At 28.9% G+C, this 25285-nt stretch overlaps 1 protein-coding gene and 2 long non-coding RNA genes across 5 annotated transcripts; 1 reads left to right on the top strand and 2 right to left on the bottom strand.

The window, feature by feature from the left end:
- Nucleotides 1-1722: 1722 nt before the first annotated feature.
- Nucleotides 1723-10567, bottom strand: LOC132947712 (beta-galactosidase-like). The gene is made up of 7 exons (XM_061017968.1): nt 10430-10567; nt 3596-3785; nt 3098-3435; nt 2757-3032; nt 2562-2699; nt 2051-2266; nt 1723-1968 (listed from the first exon to the last, which is right to left on the bottom strand). Exons 1-7 carry the CDS (start codon nt 10565-10567, stop codon nt 1765-1767), a joined length of 1500 nt encoding a protein of 499 aa, XP_060873951.1. The 3' UTR covers nt 1723-1764.
- A 6192-nt stretch (nt 10568-16759) lies between these two features.
- On the bottom strand, nt 16760-22526 carry LOC132947267 (uncharacterized). Of its 3 annotated transcripts, none has more exons than XR_009664868.1 (3): nt 22399-22526; nt 17691-17838; nt 16760-16904 (listed from the first exon to the last, which is right to left on the bottom strand). It is a non-coding gene; the product is annotated as an uncharacterized LOC132947267 (long non-coding RNA). The 3 variants fall into 3 exon arrangements; XR_009664869.1 differs by having other exon boundaries at nt 22383-22400; XR_009664867.1 differs by lacking the exon at nt 22399-22526 and adding an exon at nt 17945-17962.
- Nucleotides 19311-20686, top strand: LOC132947369 (uncharacterized). The gene is made up of 2 exons (XR_009664908.1): nt 19311-19691; nt 20552-20686. It is a non-coding gene; the product is annotated as an uncharacterized LOC132947369 (long non-coding RNA).
- Nucleotides 22527-25285: the final 2759 nt, after the last annotated feature.

Raw genomic sequence — 25285 nt, 5'->3', positions numbered from 1 at the left:
TTCACTGAAATTATTAAAATTGTTTATCGTCGCCGACGAATGTCGACAATTGACGATTGCCATAGATAGGTATTATAAAATATATTATTTACTATGATAAATCCATAGAACTTTATATTATACTAAGTATCTATACAGTCTATTGATAAATATTAAATCGAATGTACTTTTACAGAAAGTACTTTGTGATCAGCAATGTACCTATTCTGGTTATCTATTTCAGTTATAGTTTGCATGCCAAATGACTACCGGGATTTAAATTAAAAAAATGTGATTTATAGGTAATCTATTGGCTATTGATCTATTATAAAATAGAAATTTAACTTATACCAATAATATCACGTTTTAACAAAATCAATTTTAGTTTTTGGTGTAACTTTAAGTCAAATGATCGTAGATAGCTAAGGTACATGCAATTTCCCCTGATTGTTTATAATAACATTTTCTATACACCACCAAAATATTTTGACTTGTTTTGGCTGTTTGGGGGCATTTTCAGTTTCCATTTTTTTTAGTTTTATTTTCTATAAATGTCAATAAAGTTTTAGTAGTGGGGTCAAAAAGCATGAACATTTAATAAAAGGCTCCTGATATATTGTTACAATAACAGGTGAAATTTTTTAAAATAAATAGGCACAATTTATGAACTTTAAAATTGAAAAATGATATTTCAACTTTTGTAGCTAAGGTTTGAAATTTGAAAACAAAGTTCCACGTAAATAGATTATTCTGTAACCAAAAAATCTAAAAATTTTTTTTAGAAAAAACACAGTTTTTCTTATACCTAGTTATTTTATATTTTTATAATCAAATTGGACGAAATCAGATATTTAAACAAAGAAGAACGGTTGTAGTTCGTGCTATACCTATTTTAAAAATATTATTCGTGGGTAATTGAAACGACTAAAATATATTATTATATACAAATATGACAATAAACAAATAATAATAATTCAACTTAACCGTATCTATTCATACGTTGCAGATCACAAAGATTTCTGTAAAAGAACACACAATTTATCAATTGACCATATAGGTACTGAGTATTATATAAGTTTAATGGATTTATCATAATATACCTAATATATTTTGTATCATCTATGATAATCGCCAATAATTATCGACATTAGTCGGAAACGATTAACAATTCTTTGATAATTTTGGTGAACAAAAAAAATAAAATGAGCCAACAATAGACGGACAGTTTGTTAAGCAGTAGGAATATATAATATTAAAATATAAGTTTATACCACGAACTCGCACATTTGAGTGCGCTCAGGTTATTTTCATAAAATAGATACTTTCAAATTTCAGTTCAGAGTACTTTTTAAACTTGAATTATATATTTATTGCCACGGACAATCTTTTTACTGGATGACGTATCGTCATCTGGTATGTGGTGATGGAATCACTAGAAAAAATTATGTAAATAAAAATTTAAAAAACAACAAAATTTACAAAATACCTAGGTACTCAATTTGAAGCTTCTAACGCAAAGACCATACTGTGGCATCCACTCACTTCCGTCGCAAGATACCTAGATTGCATTGCTATACACAATATATGAATTATGTAGGTATCCTAGCTGGGCCCTATCTAGTTGATGTTATGAACTGTGAATTATTGCTTGTCAATGAATGGTTTTATAGAATGACACACAGAGTTTAAAATCACGATAATTATTATATGATAAAAATAAAATAAATCAAACATTTAATAATTTTAATATATTTTTCTTAATCAATTATATAACATACATTTTATCTATGTCATTATAGGACCATCAAGAACAGGTTTATCCACAAATTTCACGGACAAATCTTGAGATGTACCTTCAAGTTCTAATATCACTAGTGTATTGGCATAAGGTGATGGTTTTAAAAAAGGAGCTGGCACATAAAGTGTAACTTGAGGTCCACCAAGTGGCCAATACCGACCAAGGTTTACATTGTTTAAAAACACTACACCCTGTAAATATCGAATATTATTTTTTAAATTGTAAATATGTGGATAAAAGTCGACTTAACAGTATTAACTTGTAAGAACACACCTTTGTCCAGCCTGAAGTGTCCAAATAAGTGTCTAAACATTTTGTATAGTTAACTGTTAATGTAAACTGTGTTTTATAAAATGCTGGTAATTTAACACTGTTGACGTTTTCAACTGATTTGATTGAAGAAATCCATGATGTACCATTCAAAGGATATGCAGTCATTTTCCAAGGGCTTAATATTTTATTTCCGAGAATCACTTGATCAAAAATTCCCTAGAAAATATAATTAGTATTATTTTACATACAATATTTTAATTCAGTAATTATACTCAGTTGGTAGTTAAAATAAATATAATACAATCTAATTCAGTGATTGTAAATATTACCACTTTTGTTTCTAAAAAGGTAATGTAACCACTCACCAGTCTGTACACAATTTATCAAATATTAACTTCTATGGTAACTGGTAAGCATTATATTATACTATAATACTATAGTATACTATTATAAATTATACTATTTCAGTCTCAGACCATGAATAAAATAATTTATTGTCAGCTATTATTACCTTCCTATCTTCAATTAAGTCTCCAAAATTCATCCTTCCCTGATTCTCAATTAAAATGCTTAGGTTTTGAACAGTACGGTTAATGTTTAAGCTTATTGTAGTATTAGCTTTCAACCGATTCATAGTACCCACTTGTACCTAAAAAAAAATTTGAACACTCATGTTTCTAAAACTATAACTGCAATGTAACTCTACTTGATCCAGGTAAATGATTGCTCGATCTCTAACCGTGTTCACAGTTAGGTTTACTGGATTTTCAACATTTTTTTGATCATCTGTTAATGTTGTTTCATACATTACAAAACCAGTGTTAATATCTAAGTCCTCAAACGGTAAAGGAACATCACTGATCACTGGTTTAATACGTTGAGCAACCTTTTCAAATATGCTAACCAAAGGTCTTAAATAGAATTTTCCATAGGCACCTTTGGGTGCGGGATTTGGTGATATCTCGTTTGTCACAGCATATTTCTTAAAAATAATTAATTAATAAACTGTATATGTATATTGGATAGTTAACTGTTATTAAAACTCACGGCTTCTTCAAGTGTCTGTTTAATTTTGAAATACTTTTCTGTAGGGTCTACAGCTTCATCCAATGGAGCATTATAATCGTATGAGGTCAACTGTGGTAAGTATCCAATACTTTCTTTGGTGTCATTTGTATTCGCTCCCGATGTGAATCCAAAATTTGTACCGAAAATTTTAAACGAAGCATTAATTGCCAACATTACTTTCATTTGTTTTACAACATCGATGGGGTTGACTATAGATACTGATTCTTGCCAATGAGTTAACCAACCGGGATAGAACTCTGAGTTCACTAGTGGACCTCCTTTTTGAACCTTTCTCATGAAGTCAAAACATTGAGAAGCTAAAACAAACATATAAAAATATACTATAATTCAAATCTGCAATAAATTTAATATTTATTAATTCAATTTTATAAATTGGCACGTCTTTCAGTGTTTTGATGATATTTTTAAATTTTTTCACACACCAAATAATCTACTTTGACTTTTTGTAATACTAACCGTTTGATGAAATTCCAAAATCTACAGTTGCGTATACTTCTGGAATAACGCCACAGTCAAAGTATGACTGACCACATCCATCAATTGTAAAAAGCACAGCCTTATTTTCTATATAACTCCTAAATAAATCACGTATCCATAATTTATACCCAGAATCGAAGGCATAAAAACTTCCATACTCATTTTCTACCTAATGAAATTTATATATATTTTTTTCATCCTTGATTGACAATAGAACATTAAAGATATCTACCAGGCAATCAGAAAAAAATTCCCAAAATATTAAAAAAATAATTTCTGAAAAAATTTCTAACGCTGTATAAGAACAAATAAATGTGGAATTGTGAAAATACAAAAACAAAAATGATTATATATACTTACTCGTTATTAGTTATTACTTGTTAAATTCCTGTTCGGTTTTTAATGTAGTATTAAAATATAATTTTGATCTGCAACATCATATTATGATTCAAGTTATTAACTTTGCTTATTAAAACTGCTTAGTACTGCTTACTTTCAACTTTTATCACTATTTTGTCACTAAGTCAATAACGTTCCGAAAAGTGCAAAAACTAGGATTTACCACATTGTGACTAAAGTGATGAGTACTGACTGTTTTAAAACACTAATACCTTAAATATATCTTTAACATTAATTTAAATATCACAGTTGGATTAATTTAATTATACCTTAACGGAACCAGTACCGGTTTTTCAAATTTTCCTCAATTCTATAAAATTTGAAAATTATTACGAAGTTCAAACTAAAATGTCCCGAAACTTAAACAGAAAAAACTATTCAAAATATTTAGTTCATTAAAGAATGATTATTCATGGGGCACCAAATTATCAATTTTCAAGTCAATACAAAATATTCAACTAAAGTTATAGTACTAAAAATGTTTAAAAAATTCGGCTAGAGTTAAAATTATAAAAAAAAATTGAAGGAAGGTGTTGGCGACCGCCGGCAAATGCATTTTAGAATACAAAAAAAAATGTATATAAATTATATTGTTGGATTACACATTACAAACATCAAACTAAAATCTCCAAAATCTTAAACAGAAAAAACTATTCAAAATATTTAGTTCATTAAAGAATTATTCAAAGGGTACCAGATTGTTAATGTTTAAAAAATTTGGCTAGAGTTAAAATCATAAAAAAAAAATTGAAGGGAGGTGTTGGCGTCCGCAGGCAAATTGATTTTAGAAAACAAAAATAAAAGTTTGGAAAAAATTTGACAGTAGAAACACACATTACGAAGTTCAAACTAAAATGCCCCGAAACTTAAACAGAAAAAACTATTCAAAATATTTAGTTCATTAAAGAATGATTATTCATGGGGCACCAAATTATCAATTTTCAAGTCAATACAAATTATTCAACTAGAGTTACAGTACTAAAAAAAAAAATTGAAGAGAGGTGTTGGCGCTGTAGTAAACCCAAAAGCCATTATACTATTATAAATAAAATAAGTAAAATAATAAATTATACATAGTATAATTTATGAGTAGAAACGTAGGTATTAATATAATCCTAAATAACATAATCCTAAAGGGCTAAGTAGATTGCGCACATCTGTTGGTCACTATGTAGCGTACTGTAAAAGAGGGCTTAACAATTGGGAATTATTTGATGACACTATCAAAAAGTCAAAAGCAGTCAATCAAAATACAGTTGTATTGTGTGAGCTTCTGATTTATACAGTATAATAAAATAAATTATCAAAGCATTTGTATACCATAAAATGTACAAATAAAACATTTTGATTAACTGAATTCAAATTGTATAGGTACTACATTAAAATAACTTGACAATAAATTGTTATCTATTTAAAAAAATTCCAACCTCCAAGTGTAACCAATTTTAAAAAATAAAATTTAATAAGATTGTTTACGAAATTTCTATTAAACGTTTGAAAAACTCTGTGTAAAGTTCTAATAAATACTTAAATATAATACTGCAGAAGTGTAATGAGTGGGGAATAAAATACTTCATACCTGTACTTATACAATAGGTGCCTATACCAATGGAGGTAGGAGGTATTTTATGATTCAACCAGCTTTAGCTGCCTGAGAAGAGGCCGAAAACTTATTAAATTGGGATAATAAAGCAAAATTATATGTTGATTTTGATTCAACGTGGATGCGTCTGAGTAAAACTAAAGTTAAATTAATTAAAATATCAAATGGGGAACTTTATTTCAAAATTTTCTTAACCAGAAATTACGTTTCGAAAACCTTTAATTTAAAAATATAAACTTGGTGCAACTCGAATTTAACTTTGTACACAGTTTTGTATTATTACCAAAATTAAAATCTTAGATTTAAAAAGAAAAATTTTTACGAATTCTCAACTCAAAATAATTTGCTAACTTTCATGATTTTTGAACTTTAAATGCTTATAAAAAAAACGCGCGAAATAGTCGAACGTGGTTTGTTCGCGAACCAGACACGTGCGAATTTCTGGGTATATCGTGCAAATTCGTGCTAATCACATGCTACATTTTGGTATATCGAGTTTGTTATTATTTTTAATTTTTCACGTTGGGTGGTGCTGGTGAGACGTCTCTCCAGCACCGCACATCATTTTTTGTCATAGAGTTGTATACTTTGTCATGCAAATTTTGGCAATAGTCATGCAAATTCATGCTCATTACATGCTAATTTCCTGTAAAAAAAAATTGTAAATTTTTTGAATGGGTGGTGCTGGAGAGACGTTCGTCTTAAAAATTCTGGGGGGCTACAGCACACCTAACAAAACTATTAATTTAAAATAACCTATAAACGCCTTATATCTAAATAAATAAGGAATATTTTTTGGAGGGGTCTGAATCGTAGTTGGGGGGTGGGGGCTATAGCCCCCCTCTCCCCTCCCCTGTAGTTTTGCCTCTATACATGGGCCCTATATATTTGGTCGCACACCCACCAATATGTACCAAGTTGCGGCACTGCGCACAACACGTGATAAGTATATGCACGCATTATCCATATTCTAGGAAAAACGAATATTATAATAAACGTAAAAGATCATGACTTTGTACAAAATATATACTCCTAAAATAACATAATTATACGAATGACGTCTAAAGGTGACCTCAGGAGTACGCAGAGATATACCGTTTTTATACTAAAAATGCCATAGGAGGGAGCTATTAGGAATAACCGACGAGGTACGTCGATGGACAAGTGTCCATCAGACGAGCACCAGCAGAGAAACCACCAAGTCAATTATTAAGTCACATCTCGTTTACCAAGTTATTAGTTAATTATTTTGGACTTAGAATATTTACGTTTAAATTACAAATAAATCTACATAACTCATACAGTCAACTTGTTAATTTATTTCAAAACACTTCCATTATTTGAGCTGAAGTAGTTGGTTCGTTACAATATTATCAAAAACAATTATTTAAATCTCTACTCAAATAATCGAAAGAATACGTTTGGTTGTACTAATAAATAACCTAAATAATCAATTCAATAACTTATACGAAAAGTCGCAAAAATCTGACCTCAAAATCAATAAATTATAATAATATGACGTATGGGTTTCTCTGAATTTTCTTTTAGTTATGATGAGTCGGATACTCGGATAGTAGGTATAATGATGGTATTATATAATTCTTTGGACAATATTTTATTAATCTCTCCTTATGCTTATTTTTCTCCGGATATTGTGTACTTGAAGTGTTTTAGATTCTGTCCTCTAGGTGGAACGATGGACGTATTGATTTTACTACGATGTGTTTTTTTTATGTGATATAAACATCTTATACGGCACGCGCGTAGTTTTAAATTTTAAATTTGATAAAGGCTTTTAATATTTTTCAACTGCTATTTAAGCTACATATCAGGAGCCTTGTATTACATTTTGACGCTTTTGGGCCCAACAAATTTTTTTTTTAATTATTAAAATTGTTCTAGATTCCGAGTGCAGCTATGATTGTATTGATTTTTCTACGATGTGGTTTTTTATGTGATGTAAACATCTTATACGGCGCGCGTATAGGTAGAATCATTTTTTTTTTTTTTATTTTTATAATTTTTTATTTACAATCTGTTACAATAAAAATGGACAATAAGTAAAATAGATAATAGAATAAGTAGCTTGAGGAAAGGACGGATTTAAGAAGCCTTCCAGTGAAGACACTTTGTCAAGAATCATTTTTAAATTTTAAATTTGATAAATGTTTTTAATATTTTTCAACTGCTAGGTATTTAAGCTATATATCATCAGGAGCCTTGTATTACATTTTGACGCTTTTGGGCCCAACACATTTTTGTTTTAATTATTAAAATTGTTTTAGATTCTGCGATGATTGTATTGATTTTTCTACGATGTGTTTTTTTATGTGTAAGCATCTTGTACGGCGTTCAGATGTTTCCGCTTGGGCAGTGAAAATTTTCGAGCGTTAGCGTTTTTGCCTAACGCTCAATACCTATTATGATATATTATTATTAAAAGGAGAGGTGAATTTTATATCCGAAGTTCTACTGGTTTATCAATTTTTTCGAAAAACAACGAAAATTTTTTTGCTACTAAGGGTCTAATTCGGACGTCGGACTGGGCGTCAACCTCGGAGGTAGGTCAAAATCGGAATTCGTGCCGAGCGTATTTTCTATGGAGGTAATATTATTATTTTTTTAGTTAAATTTGTTTGCATCACTTTCATGTATATATGCGTGTAAATACATACCTACGTAGTAAACTGAAAAATATTTAAATATGTTTGTATATAATCATCATCAATTAGAATATAATTTATGTAACGAAATAGTTTATAAGAATATTCACAGTTTTTAAAAAACAAATTCGATCATGTTTAGAAAATAATCTTGTTAAATAAACTGTTATAATATAATATTATATGCATATTATTTATAATTATTATGTATGTAGATCCTTTTAGTTATATTTATTATAAGACAAAATAACTATCTGATTTATGATTATAATAATCAGTTTAAACTTTAATTTTTTTTAATATTTTAACATATTTTAAACAACAATACATATTTATAATAATATGCTATAGTACCTATATCTAATATTATATAATATTATGACAATATTCTATAAATTACGATGCTCTTACTAATATTACTATATTACTTATATGGCCATAGAAAATAAAATTCTCATTGAATGAGATAACAATATTATAATAAATGCAGTTGGCGAGGACTCTAAACTATTATCTATATTATTATTATCTATAAATATTAAATATATCTATAAATGTTTTTTTATAGGTAATCGGTTTTTATGACCTATAGAATTATGAATATTTTATTAAATTGTTTATAGTTTATATATTTATTTCTTATAAATGTATTTGTAACTTATTATCTGCTATACCTAAACCATTAAGACGTACAATATACAATTATTAATATTGCGTTGATTTCAACTATTAAACTAAACTAATTTTATTTTTCAGGTATTAGTGATAATATATTGTATACATTGTAAGTTAAGCGAAATACCAAAAAAAGTGATTTAAGTACTTTGATATTACTGAAAGTAATAATATTATTATGAATAAAATAGAATATATTAGTTTAGCAGTGTAATTTTGTAGGTTCTAAAAGTGATTTAAATGGTAAGTGATGGGTGGCCTGGATAAACTGCAATCTCCCGGCCTCAATTTGATACCCACTCCGTCAGAGGGTATAATGTACATTTTTTGACAGTCATAATATTATATGTTATCAGCGGCCGAACAGGGTCTGTTTGAAAATTTGAAATTACCTTTTACTGGTAGATATATATATCTATGTTTCGATTTATGTTATAATATACTTATATAAGTATGTACAGTTGTAATCGTTCATTATTTATTAATAATTATTTAAATTTTTACACGATTTTGTTTAAGTTCAAAGTTGTATAATATGATAATATTAGTCACATGAAATATACGATAATACATAATATATTAATATAATATGCTCTATAGTGGTTTATTACTGTAGGTACCTATATTTATAATTTATATAAATGTTTATTTATGTTGGAGCACAACTATAATTACTAATTGTTATGTCATTTATTGGTATGTAATTTTAATAATTCTATTTCTAATTTCTATATAGCTTATGCTTTACATTATGACTTGTTAAGTGTCAACTGTTATGACTGAACATTTAACATTAAACAATACATTTTAATATTTTATAACTGTAATTGTGTTGTAATTTGTAAATGAAATAGGTATTAAAAATTAAAATTAAACAAATATATTACCTATAGAACTACAGAAGTAATAGAACCATAGAAGTATATATACTGTTAGTAATTTGAATAAGTAAACTTATTATTATAAATGTTATAAATTTCAAATTTGTTTACGAAACAAAAAAAAATAAATAAATAGGAATGGCCAGTATGAACTTATAAATTATAAGTTATATGCTGTTTTTTTTATATCGTTTAAATCGTTTGTTTTAAACAAAACCATGTTTGATTAATTTAGATGTTCCAAACATCTCAACTCTGGTTAATACTAACACAAGGGCAAAGTCTCGCCACTATTAGGCTGTTATGTAAACGCGAGAAGTGGGTCGATAAAAGTTACGTGACGGCGCTTCCGAGCATTCATATAGCGTGATGCACGCGACTGACTATTTGATAAGGCCGTAAGCTCATAGGGCTCATAGAGTAGGCACATGGGCGCCTACTATATATAGCAGGGGTGGCCAAACCGCGGCTCGCGTCATAGACTTTTGCGGCTCGCATCTTATCGTAAAATTTTTAAAAAAAATTTGAAAACATGAATTTATGTTTTAATAGGTTCTAATAAATCGAAAAATTTTATTAAAACGTTATTTACCGATAACCATCGAATTAAACAATACCACGGAACATCATTTGGAATATCATCCTCTAAACTTTCAACAAAGTTTTTAAATTGGCGATGTATCTTTGAACCTGAACGTATGTAATTTACAATTTTAAGAACAACACTCATCACATGTTCATATTTAAAATATTTATCTTATTTACAATATCACATATATATAAAAACTATATAATAATATGACCTTTTTTTTTTACATTTTGGCTCTTCCATATTTATTTATATATTTGGTGGATCGCGAGTCTCTTCTCGCTGGCCACCCCTGATATATAGGTATGTCGTATGTACGGCGGCAACAAACTGCAGTAACTCTTATGGCCACAAATCGACTGTGCGTACTGACATGAGTTTGACATGTTTTTAAATTGGCACGGGATATATAGTAGTTTTTATGGCACATTAACACCGTATTGATAACTGTATAAAATTTAAGCGGTGGAATACGCCGACGGCGTAAGGGCATATTATTATAAGCCTATGCAGAAAAAAACTTAAAAAGTGAAATATTATAAAATTAAAAACAAAATAAATGAACTTAACTTACTTCTTAAAGTGAAAAATTTACTCGTCAATTTCACGTTAGTTAAGAAAGAAATTTAGTAAGTTAACAGTTAAGTTAATGAAAAGCCAAAAGTAACTAGTTAAGTTAAAAAGTTAAAATTAAATTAACTTTCTAACTTAACTTTAACTTTTTAACTCGTTAATGCCCAGCCTTGCTTATACCTGCTGCTGTAACCGTGGTATATACAATGTACAATAAATACATATATATGTTACGGGTAAGGTCCAAAAACGGTTAATGTACATATTACCCGGATAATGTGAACCTTATCCATATGAACAGTGTAATGTATACATTTTCCACCTTAAATATGTAGTACTATCTAATCAATTTATACATTATCCGGTGTGCTGTGGATAAAGTATTCGTATTACTTTAATAATCGTAAACTGATGCCGTCTGTACAACATGACCAACGAATCAAACACTTCAATTATACAGTCTTTCTAAATTCTAGTAACAAAATCCAAATTATACTAATCCAAAAAAAAATATTTATTATTATCACTATTAAACTATTAATTATATTATATTTGAACTATTTTACAATTTATTTCTTCCAATTCATGTTCAGTGGTTATTTTTTCCGCTGCTTCAGCTGGTAGTAAAGATGTTGACAGAGCAATATTTTCTGTACTAAATATTATTCCGTGTGGTTTTTCAAAAACAATTATCTACAATCGTTATTTTATCGTACACATTTTATCAAAGTACTTTACCCACTCAGTCGTAGATAATGTGTAAAATACCCGAGTAATTTACGAAGTAAACGTCTTATAAATAGTATTTTTACTTTATTCAATAGGTACAGGTAGTGTTCACATTATCCGGGTAATGTGAACACTAGCCGTATTTTGTACTTTACCCGTAACATATATAGGTACTCGGTGTTGTACTGTCGTACTGCTGCAGTTACGTGTCGTAATCACTGAGCTCTATAATATATACCTACTCATGAAACGAGCTCTGGCCGGTGTTCGATATATTACTTTAACAACATTCCTCCGTGATCATTAAATTCCTCAAGATATGCCTATTAGATGTTCTCCGTTTTATGATTGGAATTCCATCAGTTACCAAAAATCTGCCGCGACTGGCGGCCGGCCGAGCTCATTTTACGCGCAGTCCACGAATCGCGACAACAGCTTAAAAAAAACTACATAATATTTAACTAAAACGTCCGTGTATAATTAATATTCTTTGAAAAAAGTAATCCGTTCGAATTGAGTTCTGCGTGTACCAGCTGACGGACATAATATTGAACAACGTATCGTATATACCCGCGGTTGTCTCGGAGCTATTTGAATAATTAATATTATATCGGACACCGACGACTTATATCATATTAATAATAATATATTCTATTAGTGTTTATAACCGACTATGGTTAGGTTATTATTTTATTATTATTTTTATTGCGTTCGAATATGAATAGTTAGAGTAGAGTACGTTTAGTTAGAGTAGAGTAGAGTAGAGTTGATTTTGTTATCTTCGTAGATAAGCATTATTATCAGTGGAATTAAAACAACCTACCTATTTTTTCGGGGTTAAGAAGTTAACCCGGAGTATAACAACTCTGCGTTACCGAACGGTAGTACGGAGTTAACTCTGCGTTCCCGAACGAAGTTGGGTAACTATTTTTTTATAGAGTTAACTAGAGTTGAGTTTTCGAACGCACCTAACCTAACCTAACCTATCCGAACCTAACTTACAAGAGTTTTAGGCCCCTGCAAGCCCGGGCCGGATTGGTTAGGCGAGTTATACCGAGAAAATCTCGGTGGGCCGCTTAAAGTTTGGGCCGGTCGTGTGACTGCGTGAGTGAAAATAAATTCACGTTTAAAATACGATTGGTCACCTATGTAACGCCTATATTCGGTTCGTAATGATATTATAGACGTAATTTTGGGTCGTTTAGAAGTGAAAAACTCGATGGGCCAATACATACCAATACGGCCCTGTCTGCGACCCATCATTAGTTCCTGATATTAGCGCGTTCAAAAAAACAAACTATTCTGTCTTCAGCTTTATAATATTAGTATAGATTATAAATAATAATAAATAATGTTTATATTATAAATGTTACGTACCCACGTATTAAGTAGTCATATATTAACTATGTACAGCGCGCCGCACGTCTCTAATAATATTTGACACTATAACTAATAAAGCAATTAGTATAGTATAACATGTGGAGGTCGTTGCAAAAGCGTAGAGAAAACAATTAAACTATAGAAGGTGTCGTCACACGTATCTTTCCTGGAAAGCCAACACCCATACGCAGGATACGAGTCGACCAGCATACCAAATACGAGACCCGAACTCTGTCTCATGACCGAGCTTAGCCACTACTACAACCACCCACTCCAAAGGGCACAATCATATGTATAGAAGCCCAGGACAAGAGCTCTTCAGACGGTTAGGAACATTCAGAGTCAGGTCGTAACACCACTCACAGTTTAAATTCTATCTTAAAGAATCGTAACACCACTCTTTTACACCATATATTATAACATTGTAATTTTGTACTACGTTAATAAACATTCATCATACCTAGTACTTCACGTATTTCATTTCTGCGTTGATGTATATATCGACGTCGGTTGGGACGTAACATAAACGATAATATAAGAACTCTGAATGGCACAAACAAATAATAAACGATTTCATTGACGGAAGAGACAAATTATAAAATTATGTATTGTTTGGGTTATGACTTAAGGCATTTTTTAGTTTGAGACTAATGACTGATGTGGACATGAATTTATTAACAGTTCTGGAACAAAACAAAAAATAGTCGATTAATACAATATACTAAAGTATAAAAGTATAGAATCTTGGTAGAATCAAATAATACATTCTATTATTCTAAAAAGGTTAAAAAATTCGTTATACTTTACAGTGTTGTAAAAACCATATTTAAATACAGATAAGAATACATCGATGCAGAAAGTATTTCAAATACATTCCAAATACTTTTAACTTTTAAGAAACAGTTTTAAAGAATTATTCGTTCTAATAATACTTGGCATATCATTTTAATTTAATTTATTTAATTTTTGCAAGTAGGAAAACTGATTAAGTTATTAAAAATTTAAAGCTGTGATGTCAAATTCAAGTATCATTAACACTTTATACTACCAACGTAAGTACTTCATTTTTTACCAAAAATTGAAAGTAAACAAAAATTTGTTATGATTTAACTCTAAAATAATTTACTATCAATTGAACAATAAACAGTTGTTAATAAAATATGAAATAATAAAATATTTAGTAATTTGATTTTAATTCATTATAAATAAAATAATATAATACCTAATTATCAAAAAACAATCTGAACTGTGACTAATGATTCTTTTGAATTTTTAAAAGTATTTACATAAAATTATGACAATACTATATTTAAATACTTCCAAATTCTTTATTTAAAAAAATATTAAGTAATACTATAAAAGTAATGAAATACATTTACCAAAACACTTTACAACGATTATAGCTTATTATGAATATTGTATGTAAAAATATTTGAATTTTTTTTAGTCAATATTAGTACTATATAATAACAGGCAGAGAAAATAGATTTTCAAGACTTTTATCAAAGAATTAAAAGGTACATGAAACTAAATGAGCCGTAAAATATAAAATGAGACAATACTTCATGTCTATGCTTATTCACCTTATTCTATATAAAAAAATATTAAACAATTTACAAATTATAATTTTATTCGACAGAAACAAAACAAAGTCAATTCATAACAAAAACAAAACAAAGCCAATTCATAACAAAAACAAAACAAAGTCAATTCATGACAAAAACATGCAATAGATATATAATATATAGTTAATCGTCTTTTTGAAAAAAAATTAATACACTTTTTTGTAGAGAGTATACTGAATCGTTGTGGTGAAATCCGAACCTGTCAACTCTGACTGTCTCCACTATATAGTTACGGCCCGTGTGAGTTGGGGCGATAGTCGATGGCCCTCGAAGCATGAAATTCCGATCTACACCGTTAATCGATCCGGTTTTCCACGACACCCGTCCCGAAGCCTACCGCAACGTTACCGGCGCCAAAGGCGTAAGACTGAAGACACGGACTCGATCAACGGTGTGGTGACAGTGCGGTGGGTAGATCAGGACAGGCTTGGCGTGCCATCAACTCTCGAGATTGGCTGCTATATAGCCCTACAGCCTAACGTAAACTATATTATAGTGGAGACGATCCGGTTCGGATTTCCACACGCGACGATTCAGTACTCTCCACAAAAAGCGTGTTTACTTATTTTTCCAAAAGACACTAACCCAACTATACACATTATAATATCTATTGCGTGTTCCTGTCCAGGGGTCGGTCTCTACGCTGCTTGGGCGACAAGTGGCGACGGTGCCCGCTTCCACCACGACGACTTGGCAAGCGTCCGTCTCCAATAATGTGGTGGTTTGGCCTCGACGATCGGCGCGGGCGTCGGTTCCGGCTGCAGTTTCCACCACGACGACTTGGCAAGCGTCCGTCTCCAATAATGTGGTGGTTTGGCCACGACGATCGGCGCGGGCGTCGGTTCCGGCTGTTTCCACCACGACGACGATTTCGCGAGCGTTGGCCTCCAATATGGCTTGACGACCATCGTCGATTCTCCGTCCATATTATTATATATATTGATATTTTGTTGCGAAAATAACGAGCGAGGTATAATGTATTTTGCGAACTGCGAAGACAATAATGACGGAAATAAATCGGTCCACAGTGTTAATGCCTATATTTTATTATATAGCAAACGGTCGTTGTTCGGTTAAAACCATTAGCGACGGATTCTATGTTTTTATAACAAGCCAGCCGGATATTTGAAATTGTTATATTGTTCCGGTTGAAAGTCGTATAATATTATTATATAATAATAATAATAATGTGCGTGGGTGGCCAACCAATTTATAATTTTGATATAATATCGGTGTCTAGCAAATGTCAATTGTTTTAGAATTTAATAATTGTGTTTTTAGCAATTTCGTAAGACGACAAGACTTAGTGTATATTATTTACACTTTATTATTCTGTTGCGAGTTGACCTCGTGGGTATGATAATATTATGATTTAATTAACTGTGTCGAACACTTAAGGATTCGTTGATCTTAAACTGAGTTTTTACTTGTAACTTATAAGTATTAAAAAAAATATTTTGTGATTTATACACTGACTAGATATTAGTACGTATTATAAATATATCACCAATGGTAAACTCCATTAATAGTACGTCACAATAAACGTTTCAAACAGAATCTATGAGATAACTCTGATAATATTGTGCTTGTCTTAAACTTTGGCATGTATAACCGATCTACTACGTAATACCATAAATGGTAAAAACATTTTGTCATTACATTAAAACTTAAATTAACTCTGATATTATCTTTAAATTTGTGCCATTAATTTGTGCTCGTTACCATTTATTGTATCTACAACATACAGTACATCATAAAAATGTAAAATTTTAAGTATAGAAACACAATATGGTTTTTACATCTAGCTCACACTTTACAATTTGTGTATTGGTGAGTTGATAATATGATCAAAAATAAGGCTTTTTAGGTACTGTCTATAGTTCTAAATGCTGGTGATACAATATTAATATAAATTATATATTATGCATCATTCTATAAATTGTTTTATAAATATTCGCTAGTCTTAACTGGAACGATGTCGGTAGTCAAAAGGTTACATTTTTAGAGTAAGTGAAAAACAAACAAATTGAGCGACAGAAAGGTAGATTTATTTTGCGATGTCAACACACAATAAATAACATATTATCATTATATAGTGCTGTTTGGAGTTTTGGACTATGGCATTTTTGAATTTGAGATTTATGGAGACTTGACGAATATTATTAACAGGTCTGAAACAACACAAAACATAATAAATTAATACAATAATATAATATTATGATAAATGATATTGTGTGCATGATCGTAGAATAACGTTTGCAGACAAACGGTTAATTCAATAATTTACATAAGAACTAAATTATATTTAATTATTAAAAATTAATTTGTATTATACGAACAAAAACATTGTTTGTCGCGTCGCCTACATCCACTGACGTGGCTTGTAAAACTATTTTAGGTACAATATTATATATTATTTACGTAGGTATACATAATTAATTTTATTTGATCTCACGCTTAGATATAATAGGTAGGTACCTATGTTTTCGACATTGAAGTCACTTTTATTTTTATATTTAATTTGGTTTTGTTAAACGCATACCTATGAAATAGTAACGGCATGGCTATAACGTTCATAAAAAATTTAAATCGAAGAATAGTATTTATGATTTTAATTAGATTAATAAAATACTGAATTTATTGAAATATCTAAAAACTATAAAATTTTACACTGTCATAAAACAATCAATCAAATACGTTATACCGTTGATTATGAACACTAATAGTATAATTATATAGTATGCATATAATAAATGGTTATATAAACCGACGGTATAAAAATAAAATATTTACCGAAATCGTAAATAAAATATGAACTTATATAATATTAGTTTAAATAAATATTAAGAAATATTAATTATTATCATAACAATTTGAAAAGCAATAGAATTATCGAACTATATTGAAAAATCAATGGATTGTAATCAATGGAAAAAATTACAGAATTGTTAACTCACCATCAATTGGCTGGTGGCTGGGGTGGCTTTGGCGACCGATTTGATGGCCTTGGCAGATTGGACTTGTCCGACGACGACGATGTTCATGGTTACTTTTTCAGCGCCCATTTTTGGTTTTTGGTTGGTTTTTTGAGGAGTAAAGTGAAAACTGCAAGTAGACAAAAAAAAATAAAATTGAAAAAATTGAAAACACGTATGATTTAAAATAATGTAAAGATCAAAGAAATTTCGTTTCTCGTCAGCTAAATACTCACAGAATATTATATTTTCACAAAAATTGCGTTATGCCGGAACGAAGCATCAATTCGTCCTTTTATACATCAGCGGCCATCACAGCGTGGTGGCGTGACCATTAGCTCTTAAAGGTGATTCGTGTAACTGATATCGTACGTCGGACGACGTCAAATCTTATATTTTACTATTTTACTTCGAAAATCTACCTATCCATCGATCATTGTGTAAACGGATCAATTAATATAATTAAATCTTCTTTTAAAATATGAATATCACAAAATAGTGAAAAAAAAATTGGACATTATTTGATTTCCATACATTCCAATATTTTGGTTAACGTCTACAACACGCACGTCAAGTTGACTTAAAGTATAAAAATATTTATTGAAATTCCTTTACAAAATAGTCCACCAAAAAGTATTAATTAATCAGTTTCTGTTGGCTGGAAATAAATTATTTCAAAGTCTGATTTGAATATCGATAAAAATCATTGAAAATCATCAAAAAAATCAAGTGATATCAATTTTTTTAAATGCAATTCAAATTTCAAATCGATATCGAAAACAATTTAAATCGATATTTTATACCAAAATATAATAATCGTTTTATAATAATTTGTACATCCGAATCAATTAAAAATTTAAATCATACATTCAATAACGAAGTACATTTCCACTGGGAGATATCTATCATGTAGGTACCATATTTTACCTATATAGGTACTTATTAATTGTCATTATCAAACATAATATTTTTTTTATTGATAAAAAAGGCTACAACAGCTAGGTCATTATTATTATGGATAATTAAATTATAAATGAAGGTTACCTAGTTATGGGATAGGTGTTTTTAGGGTTTTTACAGTATCAAAATTTAAAACATAATATTATTGTCCATCAATATGGGCTGCATACAAAAGATCGTAAATTCAAATAAATGTATATCTGGTTAGTGGTTACTGTAACGATACAATACGGTGTATTTTTATATGGCACAGATGCTTTATAATATTATTATTAATGAACAATAAAAACCCGTAACTAATTGTCTACAAACGATACAAATATTTTGACATTGCATATTGTAGGTATATAATATATGTATAATGTATGTAATATGAATATGTTCAAAAATTGAATGTCTAACGATGTAGGCAACGAACATTATACAATTATTCAAAATATTTTATTTGACAAGTTTTAATAATCATATTTCATCGACGTGTATTGTTTACAATATATTTTACATATAATTAATTATTTTGTGGGATACGTTAATATTTTATAATATTATAATGTGCCTGAGGGTAACTACATTTGAAAATTATAAACTTTAAATTTCAGCCTATGTGAACTCCGTAAGCTAAAATAATATGTGACAGCCCGAGATTAGTTTCAATGTTTTTTAAATAAACAATCATCGTAATATTATACAATAATAATCACGCCACGACGCCGCTCCACCTTAAATCAGTCGGTGGGTTTGTATATATAAAGGCGTCCGAGATCTCGATTCCGGCATAACGCAATCTTTGTGCAGATTTATTCTTTGGTAAGTATGAAATGACAGTAATATTGTTTTATTTTAAATTAATAATAATTTTTTTTTTTCATTCACAGTTTTAACTTTTATCCTCAAAAAACCAACCAAAAACCAAAAATGGGCGCAGAAAAAGTATCCATGAACATCGTCGTCGTCGGACAAGTGCAATCTGCCAAGGCCATCAAATCGGTCGCCAAAGCTACACCAGCGACCAGCCAACTGATGGTGAGTTAGATACGATTTAGTTAAGATTTTGTATTCAATTTTAAAATCAAAATTTGCTTGAAAATAAAATCACAACACAAAATCATACCAAATATAAAAATATAACATTTTGCTATAGTTGTTTTTACGATTTTTACTATTTTTATTGATTCAATTTGCAAATACAACATTAAAATCAACTTTTTAAAAACATTTTTCTCATGAAAATATATTTGCAATATCAAACAATTTGACTTAAGATAACGTAAAACTGTTAAGCATTTATATATAATGGTTAAATTAATAAACTTAGATCTTAATATGAATTACCGTTATCCGGCATTATTATTAATAAAATATTTGAACGTAAATTATTTCGCTCACAAAATATTAAACCAATAATAATAAACAATATACATTTTTAATTTTGTCATGTTACCCCGACATGATAAATATTTGTAATAGTAAATTTAATATAAATTATTCTTCATGGGAATATTTATTGTGTGCAGTATAATTACACGATTATAATCGTATATATATACTTAACAATAATAATAGTAACATAGTTTATATTATATTAGTTAATATCAGTTAACCAGGTTAGTGCTTAATGCAGTTTATTATTAAAATATACAGATAAGTGCATTTTTGTGCATTTTTGTTGCACTTTAAAACATAATAATAGTTATTTGAAATGTATGAATAATACGAATTCTTCTTCATAGGTAGGCAGGTAGCAGTATTATAGTATTATGTTCTCATAGTTAATTGTTTACTTTATTAAAATATGATGTGCCTACCTATAATTGATCATAAAAATTACTTTTATCATTAAAAATTATACATTTTGATTTACATTTCATTTTTGTTTGTTTCAGAACTGTTAAATTCATCCAGTCCATACATTGCAAAACTCAAAAATGCCATAGCCCAAACAGTACAATAATATGTAATTCATATTTCATATCAATATTGAAACCGCAAAATAAATCAGTCGTTTCCGATAAACTTAACTGTTTGGTGTCATTTTTTTATCTTTACCTAATTCTCTGTCCATAATACAGATTCACGATTTTTTAATTACGTGGCGATGAATAATAATTTAATTTATTTTAAATTGATTTTATCGTTTTGTACCATATTTTTAACATGGTCATCATGAATACGTCTTGTGTAACGAATATCAGTCATAACATACTTGATAATAAAATTTAACATTATCGAAGGTAGATTATTATATAAAAAGGTTTAATAGATTAATGAAAATAATTTAAAATGTGACTTAAGTGAGCCCAACCAAAACATAAACATTTATAGTACAACTATAAACTATCGGTTGTTCGATAATCGGTTGTACCTATAATTATTAATCAACATGAACTATGAATAGGTCATTGACCTTGCTAAACACTTGTTGATAGGTTGATACCTAAATTGAATACAATTTAACTTATTTCTTAATATTTATATTATAATTTTCAGACATTAACAATAATAATTCTTTTAATTATACTAAAATATTAATACATTCCCAAAATAAAATATTACATTTTCTAATAATATTTTGACGATAAGTAAAATACAAATATAATTAATAATTATTATTATTATAAGTCGATTTTACAAGTTTTACTTATAGCTGATACAATATTTAAATGATTTTCAAATAAAAATTAAAAATATTTAGAATAATTCTATGTCAAAATATCCAAATAATTAACAAATATATAATCAATGAATGTAGGTAGTAGGTACCTAATCTTTAAAAAAGACTATTGACATAATATTATGTTGTTTAAAATCGTGATATAAAACAAAATTATATTATTGTTAATTTTTGAAAATTATTTATTATATTTTAATATTTTTAATGAAAAGTATGTATACTATACTGCTAGTAAGTATAATACAATTGTAATTAAATATTAATAATGTGATAATTACACTAATTAGTTTTTAAAAATAATTGAACAATCAATTCCATGTACTTATAGATGTCAGTGACATTGTAGTCTGGGTGTTATTTTTACCAGGGTCGGGGATTTTTCAATTCACTATCTCTATAGTCTATACTTTAGTTCAGTGCATATTTATTAAAACTATATATTATAATAATCTTACCGACATAAATATATAAAATAATTCTTAAGTTTAAATAAAAATTATATAATTAAATTTTTTTTTTAAAAAAAAAAGTAAGAAATACAGTTTAACTTTTAAAGATTTATTAATATTTTAGGAAACAAATGAATAATTTATTTTGTGGGGGCTATTACAAGTTTTTGGAGGCTAAGCCCCCCCCCTAGTTGCGCTTATGGTTCGTTGTGACACAAACTATGTTAGCGTACCGTCTTCGTCGTGAGGTGTGCGCGGTGCGGACTACTGTGCAACTAACACAAATAAATGCAAGAGTAGGGCTGCAGGTAAACTATGTATATCAAAATGCCATGATAGCTTAAGTTGCAAAAATAAATAGAAAAAATTGATAATAAATAAATAATTTTTTAAATTATAAACAAAAACTGTGTAACGTGGTCGGGAGAACGACCAGTTAAATATAAGATATCCAGGGAGAATCGTAGGATCCTATAGATATAAATACCGTAGCCAGGGGCAGATATTATGTAGATATCAGGATCTTAAATATATTTAAATTACTAGGATTCCTTTTCAGTTATAATTATGTTTTATTGTCTACTAAACACTTACAAATATTAATACTCACAAATATATCAACTATGTTCTATATTATACCATGTAACTGTATCGTAGTCATACGGAGTCCGGTAATCGTAGTGTGTATTGAGGTCTAAGGTGCACAGCGAACTAACTTACTAATACATTGTGTGTAGGCCTTACTGCAATTATGTGTGTGTTTTAATATTAATGTAACGGTCAGCAGTTAATCGTACGTACGGTAGAGTTCGTATTATATACATAGGTGTCATGTAACATATTTATATTTATAATTGTTACAACTGTTTTTTTTTTATCATTTTTAATTGAAATTTTCAAGTATCTACAGTCATACGTTTTTTAATTACAACAAAATAAAAAAATTGTTACAATATGAGAAATCGAGTGAATATTAAATGTTGTAAAAATATAAATTTCAGACGCTTATAAATATTTAATCTAAGTTTCTTGTAGACATATTTTTTGTTGATAAAGGTAGACAAACTTATGGATAATCTTGTATTATATTTTTAAATCTTAGATTAAAAAAGAATTCTCAACGCAAAATAATTTGCTAATTTTCGTGATTTTTCCGTATTTTGTCAAAATTTGAACTTTAAATGCTTATAAATAAGAACTGTGACTAAGGATTTTTAATTTTTTTCATCTGCCTTTGAAACAATAACCTAGGAATCTTCTATTAAATTTTCAAGCTTTTTTAACCAACAAATAACATTTTATTGATATTTATAGAAAAAAAAACTAAAATAAAATGGAAACTGAAAATGTCCGTAAACAACTCAAAATAAGTCAAAATATTTGGAAAATGTTATGGTGTTTAGAAAATGCTAATATAAGCATTCAGTCAAAATTGAATGTACCTACGGTCATTTTTTTTAGAGTTGCACCAAAAACCAAAATCGATTTTCTCGAAAACGGACTTTGCGTAAAAAATTCCCGTTTTTCCTTTGTTTTTACGTCGCTTTTGAAAACTACTGGGAAAATTTTACTTTTGACCCCCTATAGTACCAACTAGATTCACTTTCCTATCAGAAAAGTTACTGTTAAACAAAATTCAAGCACTTTTACTGTCCTAAAAGGTGATGACAGACACAAAAAATAAATAAAAAAAAAAACACACATCATTGTAAAATCAATACATTTATCGCTTCCCTCAGAATCTAAAAAAAAAAATTGGAAGTGACTCTGCTGAACAGTAGACTGTTATGGATAGTGTTAAATTTGAATTCAATGATATAATATCATAGTATACGAAAAACGATTTTAAGTGGAGACGGTTTGTCAGCCTAGGATATTGTATACTATATTTATATTGATATTATTTAATATTATTAATACCGTAGCCGGTTAAGTTGAATTATTATTATTTGTTAATCATCGTATTTGTATATGATAATATATTTTAGACGTTTCAATTACCCACGAATAATATTTTTAAAATAGGCATATGTATATATTACAAGTAACAACGAATTAAGAACGATATTGCAAAAAATAATTGCCGGAAATCATTAGTTTTTAACTGAAAACGACAGGGAAGTCTGAACTTGGCGGTCAGTCTTATTTTTAAGTTATATGTATTATAAGTAATTTAAGTTTTTGGTATTTTCATATGTACCCGGTGTACCACACTGCACTTGCTCGAACAATTAAAATCAAAAATATCCCTCGACTTGTTATGTAAAACCACCATGGGTGGGTGTCAGAATTATTTTTGCATCATCAATTTTAAAACGTTGATTTACTTAGATTAAAAAAAAAATTAATTTGTAATACTTAAGCTCGGTAAACTTTAAGCGTTGTACAGGTGCGTAAAACACCGAAAATCGTGAACTTCGTAAGGCTATACCATAAAAACCAATGATTTGCAGGTAGTAGAGTTTTGGACAAGTACCTACATAAGTAACTTATAATAATTCATATTGTAAATTAATTAGGTACCAAAAAAATATAACTTCTCAAACACTTTGTCTATTGGCACTGGCGGGAGAATGTATTAGAATGTCTATAAACTTGCGGACCAGTTTGTATAGTTAAATTTGGCATGCGAACTATAATTGAAATAGAAAACCAGAATAGGTGCATTGCAGATCACAAAGATTTCTGTAAAAAAACATACGATTTATAAATATACCGTATAGGTATACCGAGTACTTATATAATAATATATAAGTTCTTTGGATTTATCATAATAGTAAATAATATATTTTATGATATCTATGGCAATCGTCAATTGTCGAAATTCGTCGGCGACGGTTAACAATACTAATAATTTCAGCAATACTATTGTATTATAAATATAATATATTGTATATTTTGATTTCAGTGAACAAAAAAATAATAGGCCACAAATATAAACAGTTCGTTAAACCGGATAAGTTGTAACACAAACTCGCAAATTTCGTTTGATCAGGTTATTTTCATAAAATATTTCGATACTTTCAAGTTTCAGCTCATCGGAGTGAGATGATTAGATAAAGATGGATGAAGATAGCTGTTTCTTTGACGATGGCGGCACTCTAGCTACGTTTCACCGGAAGAGTATATGTTTACGAGTAAGTTTGTTTTCATATTATTACCTACTGTTTTACATTTACTTTTTAGACTTAAATTAAATATTCATTGCCACGGACTTATAAAAATATTCTTGTGCTTCTGATATCTATTCACCACCTTAATCAATAATTAAATTGATAAACGAAAATAATAATTTAAATAATACCTATATCATATTATTATAATTCAAATTCAAAATTATAAACTATTTTGGTTTATTATCATATCAAATTTCAATGAACAAATTGGTCCTTAACACAGAACTCTTTGGTATAAAAAGTTGCATTATATTATATCCGTGGATTCATCATATTGACGTACCTAGTATAATATCTATCATTTATTTATTTAATCTATGG

The sequence above is a fragment of the Metopolophium dirhodum genome, chromosome 6 (genome assembly GCF_019925205.1).
Source record: "Metopolophium dirhodum isolate CAU chromosome 6, ASM1992520v1, whole genome shotgun sequence".
Lineage (NCBI taxonomy): Eukaryota > Metazoa > Arthropoda > Insecta > Hemiptera > Aphididae > Metopolophium > Metopolophium dirhodum.
This window is presented reverse-complemented; position numbering and strand designations above follow the sequence as displayed.

Excerpts from the sequence above, each read along its gene's own strand:
- LOC132947712 (XM_061017968.1), bottom strand. The coding sequence starts at position 10,567 with ATGAGTGTTGTTCTTAAAATTGTAAATTACATACGTTCAGGTTCAAAG. Across the intron at positions 3,033-3,097 it reads AACAGACACTTGAAGAAGCC|AAATATGCTGTGACAAACGA; the intron begins GTGAGTTTTAAT and ends ATTATTTTTAAG. Across the intron at positions 1,969-2,050 it reads ACACTTCAGGCTGGACAAAG|GGTGTAGTGTTTTTAAACAA; the intron begins GTGTGTTCTTAC and ends CGATATTTACAG.